Genomic DNA, 8916 nt, shown 5'->3' on the forward strand with positions numbered 1-8916 from the left:
TGTTCCATACCTCCTCGTTTCTGCACTGATATTGTCCAGTGGAAAACACGGTATTGGGTTCCATTTGTGAGGAGTGTTTTTGGAAAAGTTGCAGCTTGGTTACAAATGCTTTGACATGTGCATACAACTGGCTCACCACTGCATCTTGCCCTTGAAGGCTCGTGTTCAGCACATTCAGAAGCTTTGTTATGTCAACTAAAAACATCAAATCTGCAAGCCATACAAGATCTGATAGTTCTGGCATTTGTTGTCCCTTTTTGGCCAAGAATTGTCCGAATTGTCCGATTTCCCCCTACAGCATGATACTGTGTTTTAGTGTAAGGTATAATTACAGTAATACTGTAGAAAAAAACAATAATGTGGACAGTAATGGATTATGATACAACATCCTTTATGAGTTACTGAATGTGGGATTCAGTCTGGTATTGTAAATAACACACCATAATAAAGATGGTTGTGATTATTATTGTGGGAACCAGTTTTTTTTATACATCTCGTAAATCAGCAGTGTTGTATAATTAATAAGTATACTTTTTATTTGTTTTTAACAGGAATAAATAAATAAAGTGCTTGTAAGTGTTGGCCTTCTTACTTAGTGCAAGCCTAATGTATGTAGTATTTGACCCTTGATTGAGCCTATTGTCAGGTTTGCCCAGCTGCACCTGCCTCTCTTACCGCACTTTTTTTGTTTTTTCGGCTCCTGATTACACCACCTTGCACACCTGCTTCACATCCCTTGATTAACACCAGCTGCACTTCATTGGTCTTTCCTCTTACTTATACCCGGCTCACTTACTTCTCCATTGCCAGTTTGTTGATGCTCTCAGGCCAACAGCCAGTACTATTTATTTTCCAGTGTTTACTGTGTGTGTTTATCCAGTTTTTGTTGCCTCTCGTCCTCCCGCTCTGTTCCTCCTCCATTCTTTTATTTTTTTGCTCACTCACACTCCCATGTGTGAGCGATACTAACACCTATTGAGTTCTTAGAAAATAGCTATCATATGTTATAGTTTAGATGAAGAATCATTAAAATATGTTTATCAGAATAAATAGGTGACATGGTGGAAAGTCACACATAACGTATAAGTCATTTGTCATCATCCTCATACACACTCTTTGTGTCAATTTAATAAAAATTTCCTTTAGATCAAAAAACAAAAAATCAACTTGGAGTTGGATTTTTTTTGCAGATCCTCAACTCTCCAATATATAGGCCTAGGAATACCACCAGTCATCCAAGGCACATAATCAATCAAGTGAGCTGATCTGGCTTTAACTGGGGCAATTTTATCCAAAACAGAAAGACATTAAGAAATTGAAACAACGCTTCATACATTCATTTGAGAACCCTCATCTCAGAAGCCTGGAAATGTCAGGAGAAATATGGGATAACTCAAGAAGGAAAGTGGTTTGGGGATTTTAATGCAAATAACACTTTATGGGGTTTTAAGAATGATTTTAATGGAGGAGTGACTGAAGAGTTTGGGGAAAGTGGGGATTTTAATGCAAATAACACTTTATGGGGTTTTAAGAATGATTTTAATGGAGGAGTGACTGAAGAGTTTATAGATGAGAATGGGTTAGTGTGTTTAAATGGTGGTACTGGTACATTTACCAATGGATACATGATCAGTGGTGATTTAACATTGGTCTCAGGTTTTGTTAATCAGCAATCAAAGTTCATTTTCTGTGGGTACCTGCTCATATACGTACAGTAATGAACAAGGAGATGTGAGTACTAAAGAAGGAGCAGGCAGTTCTACTATTTGTTTGGAGATCAAGTATAGAAAGGCAGAATTGAAAAGTACAAGGGTAAAATGTTCCAGAAGTGACTGTTTTTATGGGATAATGTTCAGTTATATGGCATTCAGAAGAAAGTGGGTAGGGGTAGAACTAGGGGTAGAAACGCTAGCACGTCAACTTTAGGGAAACATATAATTTCAGGGATGAGATCTGGACATACAAGATTGAATAGTACATTATTTTAATGAATAAGCATAATACTAGACTGTGATTATTATAATAGGTCTGAAACAATAGAACATGCATTCAAGGAATGCCCAAGGATGCACAAAGGTTAATAATACAACTTGAAGAAAATAAAGTAAGCTTTTACATGTAGGATATGCTGCAAAGGAATTCAGGAGAACAGTGTTTTAGTTGTTGTTTTTTTTTATTAATTCCTTGGGGGATATCGGGTAGTTAGATTTTCTTGTCCCACACTCCTACTCAGAAGTAATACACTTAACGTTGCTTGTAAACATCCAAGAAGAAGAAGAAGAAGAAGAAGAGTACGAAGACGACTACTCGCCATGATTGACGTCACACGCGGACCGGAAGCCGTCGGGAAATCTGCAGGAAGTTCTCTTTGTTGATCATTCGGTGTTTTTCCGGCCTCTTATGTACAACTAAGAATTAAGAGTTGTGTCTGTTATCTGTTTTGATCATTTTGTTTAATTCTGTCACGTTAATAACAGAGACGTCACTTGTGGTGTACTAGAGAGTTTAATATAGAAATCACTGTCGTAGCTGTAGTTGGGCCCGACGTTGGGCTAACGTTAGCCTAGCATTCACTGGAGTCCTGCTAGCTAACGTTAGCTTGGGTTAGTTGTCACTCCATTTAGGTTAAAAAAGAAGCTGTTCACTCACTTAACTCCATAAAAATAACATTTAAAACTAACAAATTAAACCATGGCAGTTGTCAACGAAGCTGCGCTGAAGAAAATGCTGAAGGTAAGCCCGCTGCTTAACCGTTGCGGCACTTGCTGGCAAAGAAGTAGCAATTTGTTAGCTAACATCAGTGCTACCGATACCAAACATGACACTATTTAGCACGGTAGTATTTCCTGGAATGGTTTATACTAAATGAGTGGGGCATTTAAGTTTAGAACGGCGAACACCTGCAATGCATTTTGCTAAGATTTCTCGCACAAATCTTTAGAATAAAACCAGTTTTATACAGTGCTCTTCTTTGATTTTCGTTTTTACAACAACGATCTCACATTCTTGTACAGCCTGTAGAACAAATTTTCTACGAATAGTATCTAGCGTCGACTCTTTCTAAACTTGTGTCAGCAGTTGTGTCTAAACTTTCAATAACATACATGGCCTATCTTCTTTTTCTGTCATTGTCTAGCAATACAAATACAGAGATCTGACAGTTCGTGAGATAACCAATGTCATCTCCCAGTACAAAGACTTGAAGCCGGTTATGGATGCTTATGGTAAATAGAATAATCTTGGTCTCCTGCTTTTGACACTGTGGTCGCAATTATATATCATATGCTTACATGATGACATTATCTAACTTGTTTTGCTAGTTGACACGGGATCCTCTTGTATTTCAGTTTTTAATGATGGCTCCACAAGAGACCTGATGAGCTTGACGGGAACCGTCCCAGTGAGCTACAGAGGTAAAGAATGGTTCTCGTTTTCTAAAACTTCCTTTCTATTTGACAGTTGTTCTTTATAGAATTATAAAATTCTTTGTGTGTTTTGTTTGTCTTGTCCTTTTTTGTGCAAACTTCATTTATAGGCCCAAATACTGTAATAAATGGGAACTCCTTGGGGCAGAAGGAAAGAGAAGCATCCTAAACTATACCTGTGGATACATTTTATCTTTTATTGTGCTACTCCATGTCTTTGACAGGATTCCCACTTGTCCTGGAAAACCTGGAAATTAGACCAGTTTTCCAGTCATTGAAAAATAATCAAAAATGATAGAATTAGTAAAACATCATGAGAAACTATTTGTCATCCTGGAAAAGAATTTTGTCATTTCTGTCTTTTCATTTTGTCTGTTTGGTCTCAACAGCTGGTAGCTGAAATGAGAGCTACTGTTTGTTCAGTGGTTAGATGAGGTTAGAATGGTAGTATGATAGGGTTGAACAGCTTTGAACACCATATGAAGTTGTAGGCTTTTGATTGCATCCCTGCTGAGATTGGTGAAGACACTGTGTACTTGCTGCAGAAGATAAAGACCTCAGATAACATCGGTGTTGCTGATCTAAATTAACTGATCCTTCAAACATTAGTAACTGTTACAAGCCTTACTTTCAAATAGATTTATAATTAAATACTCCTTTAGGTCTCTAAGCAACAGCACAATGATAATGTTAAGTTCGCTAGCTATCTAACATTGAGTGTTTGGTTAGGATGATAAGTTTACCAACTTGTTTTGCTGGCAAATGTTTCATATTCAAAGTGTGTGTGTTTATAAGTCAAGATTTTTTTTTTTGCCGTTTATGCATTAACAGTCTAGGCATATAGGAATTCTTGTGTAGCTCTCCTTTAGAGTCAGGTAAGGAGTCAAAAGTCAGAAAACACTTAGTCTTAAAATAAAAAAGTTACATAAAGGTAAGAAAGTATTAAAACCACAATACACAAAAATAGGGTAATAGTATTTTCCCCAGTGAAGTTCAAACATCGCACTTAGTAATTCACATGGTGGAGTTGGATATGTCATTACACTTGGTGAGGTAGTGAGGAGTTATAACATTCTAAAACACAGTTTATATTCAAGTTTGTTTCCATTGCTTGGTAGAGAATGTCCTGCTGTTATTCAGGTCCCACAAGAGAACACTGTTGATGAGATGCTCTTACAAAAATACCTTGTGGAGCATTTCTGTATTATTATTGTGCATGTCTAAAAAGGGGTTATTGTTATTGAAACCATTTTAAACTGGCTTTACACTCTCCTGGGTAATCTTCAGTAGTCCAGATTTGACAACTCTAAATATAGTGATTCTTGATCCAGATCTGATCCAATATGGCCTAGATGGGGAAAAAAGTGGTACCCTTTTTGTGTTTCAGTTAATCAGGTCTAGGTTTACTTGTAGATGTGCTGGCTTTTAACATAAATCTGGTCTCATTGTGTCTAGATGGAGAAAATGCTGAGATGTAGTTTTTAAAAGTTACCGTATGTGTTTATTTGTTTCATAGGTCAAATAAAGGTTTCGCAAATCTGAAAGTGGGTTTTACACAGAGTTAAAACTTTAGCTAAAATGTCTAGCACCCAGTTTACACCAATTAATGGATAAAAAATGGAGAACCCATAACGATATTATATAAGTCCTTACTGTTGTCATTTAAGATTAATTCATACAGTACTATGCAAACATTTTAGGCACTAAAAGTAAACTATCTGCAAAATAATTCCATGAATATCCTTATTTCTCGTTTGGAGCACTGGGTGGGTATCCGGGGGATAGCTTTGGAATGGTTTCGATCTTATCTTAAGGATAGATCCTTCTGTGTGAAACTAGGAGATGCTGTATCTTCCTCTGAGCCCCTTGTGTATGGGGTACCACAAGGCTCGGTCCTTGGACCCCTTCTTTTTTCCCTTTACCTTCTCCCACTTGGTACTATACTCAGGAATCACAGTGTTTCCTTTCATTTTTATGCGGATGATTGCCAGCTTTACCTACCGGTTAATAAGATGAGCTCTTCCGTTAGCACACTTCTTGAATGTCTGGATGACATTAAATCTTGGCTTGCTTTTAACTTTTTAAAGCTGAATGAGGATAAGACTGAGGTGATAGTATTTGGTGATTCTGTTGGTTCACCATCTGTTGACTTGGGCTCATTGGCTCATTATAATCAAAAGAATATTTTAAATTTAGGTATTAAGATGGATCCAGATTTAAGATTCGACAGCCAAATTGCAGCTGTCATTAAATCTAGTTTCTTTCACCTCAGACAGTTGGCTAAAGTAAAAGCATTTGTCTCTAGACAGCATTTTGAGACGCTTATTCATGCTTTCATTACTTCCCGTTTGGACTATTGTAACTCATTGTATCTTGGGGTCGGTGAGTCTTCTATCAATCGCCTCCAGATGGTCCAAAATGCAGCAGCGCGTCTTTTAACAGGTACAAGGAAATATGAACATATCTCTCCAGTTTTGGCCTCCCTACACTGGTTACCTGTCCATTTTCGGGTCCATTACAAAATTTTACTCTTTGTTTTTAAATCCCTTCATGGCTCTGCACCATCCTACTTAACTGATTTGCTTCATTGGCATACACCCACACGCTCTCTGAGGTCAGCAAATCAGTTTCTCTTGAGTGTCCCAAGAACGAAGCGTAAGCTTAGAGGCGATCGAGCCTTCGCAGTTGCTGGTCCTAAACTCTGGAATGATTTACCACTGTCCATTAGACAAGCCTCTACCCTGTCTGTTTTTAAGTCTCTTTTAAAAACTCATTTATTTTCCCTGGCATTTTGATATTTTTGTGTTGATTTTAGTCATTTGATTGATTATATTTTATATTGTTGTTTGTGGTTTATAATTTATATTGTTTTATTGCAATGTACAGCACTTTGGTCCACTCTGGTTGTTTTTAGTGCTTTATAAATAAAGTTGGTATGGTATGGTATGGTATAGATTTTGTCAGTTAATTTTGTACAAAGTGCAGAAAAGAGAAAAACAATATTTAGTGTGACTGCCTCTTTTTGTGTAAATATATGTACTGGACAGTATCTTGCAATGGAGACTTCCCTTAGAAGAACTTGTTAGTCTAGGGTGTGATCCCCATCTGACATAATAGACTTATGATGCTGAAAATGTCCTGCAAAATAATTTCTTGAAAAGAGTGGGAGCCCTACTTTGTCTGTTACTTTGTCTACTGTTTTGGCAGCATGGTTTTAATTACATCTAGGAAGCAGAGCTTGTCTTCTTACAAAACATCAAAGTTGCAGGAGTTTGTTTTTAGATTGTTAAATGTATTTTTTTATATATATATACAAGGTATAGTTTCTGTTAATTGTATGTACAGATCCTCTGTGCTTGTGAAAACAATACTAAACACAGTTTTTAAGTGGGAAGAATTTAATGATGAGAATATTGAGACTTATAAACAGTTTGGACATGGGGGTCTGACATTACTAACATTGTGTGGACTACTGAAACCTTTTTATGCACTCACACTGTGGGGATTCTGCCCTTTTTGTGGGGACCAAATGCTTGACAGCTTGCTTTAAGGTTGAATGAGGTTAGATTAAACTTAGGTTAGGTGTTAGACAAGTAGTGGCTATAGTTAAGTTTAGGGTAGGTCTCCAGATAATGAATGTGTTAGAGACTGGTAATGTGAAATCCCCCTATAGAATGAAAACAAACATCTGTGTGTGTGTGTTTCTTGTAGGTAATATCTACAACATCCCAGTGTGTTTGTGGTTGCTGGACACATATCCCTACAACCCCCCCATATGTTTTGTCAAACCTACCAGTGCCATGATGATCAAAACTGGCAAGCACATTGATGCCAACGGCAAGATCTACCTGCCTTACCTACATGAGTGGAAGCATGTATGTGTGATGTCTTCAGTCATTTTGATTATCACTAATTTATCAGTATTAAGTCATAGCTTGCAGGAATATTTTGGGTGTGTGTATGATTATGAGTTAGCACAAAATGGGGCAGTCCTTAGAACTATAAATGTAACTGCGCTTCTAGATACTGTAGTATTTGATCTGCCACTTGCCTGTTGATCATTTGACATAATATTCTGCATTTGTTGTATTGTTTAATTAAACCTGTCTTTCACTGTATGTCTTACAGCCTCAGTCAGACTTGTATGGTCTGATTCAGGTGATGATTGTGGTCTTTGGAGAAGAGCCTCCTGTGTTTTCTCGCCCCACCACACAAGCCCCCTACCAAGCCTTCCAAGCAGCTGGACCCCCTAACCGTGGGTGACATGAATCTTTGTTGTAGACTGACTAATCCTAAGGTGTCTAAAGTTTCTTGAGCACAGTGTGATTTGGATTACCACAGCCGGGCCAGTGCCCTGGGAAGATTAAACAAAGTAGCTCTCTGACATTTCACAAGTGCATTGATCAGCACTGGTATTTTAAGAACTCCGCATTTAATATGCTTCATGATATTTGACCAGTCAACAATTCTCAGCACTGCAGGTCTCACCCCAATAGTTCTTGGACCTTTGCAAAGTATTACCCCCTAACTAGGGCCTTTTTTGTGGGGTGGAGCTTCACCCCAGAACTAACTTTAGACCTTGGTGATGCATTTATTTTCTTCAGCAGCAGATGGAGCTCAGAGACCACTTCAGCACACCAAAGAAACTGATAAAGTGATAAGTAAATGTGTCTTTGTGAGAACGACAGATGCACAAAGTATTTTAACCTGTGTGTACTCAGACCTGATTGTTTCACTGTTTCTCTCCCTCAGCTTCTTACATGCCTGGTATGCCTTGTTTATCTCTGCCTCAGCTTCTTACATGCCTGGTATGCCTGCGGTGTCTCCATATGGCCCAAATCCTAGCGCAGGGTAAGATGTTTGCAAAGCAGTTCTCAGTCCCCTTCTCCAGCTCACACATTGTGTCTATTTCCCAAGCAGCGGTCCTGTTCTGGCTGTCTTGTGGTTTCTTCTGCAACATATTGCACACAGGCATATTTATTTCTGAATCAGTTTACAGCTAGGTCAGTTTAATTTATACATTAAAGTTAAATACAGGTTTTTGAATTTTTTTGAAAGTAGTAAACATACAGTGGGTACGGAAAGTATTCAGACCCCCTTAAATTTTTCAGTCTTTGTTATATTGCAGCCATATGCTAAAATCATTAAAGTTCATTTTTTTCCTCATTAATGTACACACAGCACCCCATATTGACAGAAAAACACAGAATTTTTGACATTTTTGCAGATTTATTCAAAAAGAAAAACTGAAATATCACATGGTCATAAGCATTCAGACCCTTTGCTCAGTGTTTAGTAGAAGCACCCTTTTGAGCTAATACAGCAATGAGTCTTTTTTGGAATGATGCAACAAGTTTTTCACACCTGCATTTGGGGATCCTCTGCCATTCCTCCTTGCAGATCCTCTCCAGTTCTGTCAGGTTGGATGGTAAACGTTGGTGGACAGCCATTTTCAGGTCTCTCCAGAGATGCTCAATTGGGTTTAAGTCAG

At 37.9% G+C, this 8916-nt stretch overlaps 1 protein-coding gene across 2 annotated transcripts in view; it reads left to right on the forward strand.

The window, feature by feature from the left end:
* The first annotated feature begins 2309 nt into the window (after window positions 1-2309).
* tsg101a (tumor susceptibility 101a) overlaps window positions 2310-8916 on the forward strand; it is an 11445-nt gene continuing 4838 nt past the window's right edge. For both annotated transcript variants that reach the window (XR_002276840.1, XM_020623256.1), the window contains exons 1-6: window positions 2310-2733; window positions 3137-3224; window positions 3348-3413; window positions 7137-7300; window positions 7554-7680; window positions 8219-8276. Coding sequence is in view for 1 of the 2 variants with exons in the window: in XM_020623256.1 (XP_020478912.1) it covers window positions 2692-2733; window positions 3137-3224; window positions 3348-3413; window positions 7137-7300; window positions 7554-7680; window positions 8219-8276 (545 nt within the window). In the remaining variant the exon portion in view is untranslated. The remainder of the gene's footprint in view (window positions 2734-3136; window positions 3225-3347; window positions 3414-7136; window positions 7301-7553; window positions 7681-8218; window positions 8277-8916) is intronic.

This window comes from Monopterus albus, unplaced genomic scaffold (assembly GCF_001952655.1).
Source record: "Monopterus albus unplaced genomic scaffold, M_albus_1.0 scaffold295.1, whole genome shotgun sequence".
In the NCBI taxonomy this organism is placed as follows: domain Eukaryota; kingdom Metazoa; phylum Chordata; class Actinopteri; order Synbranchiformes; family Synbranchidae; genus Monopterus; species Monopterus albus.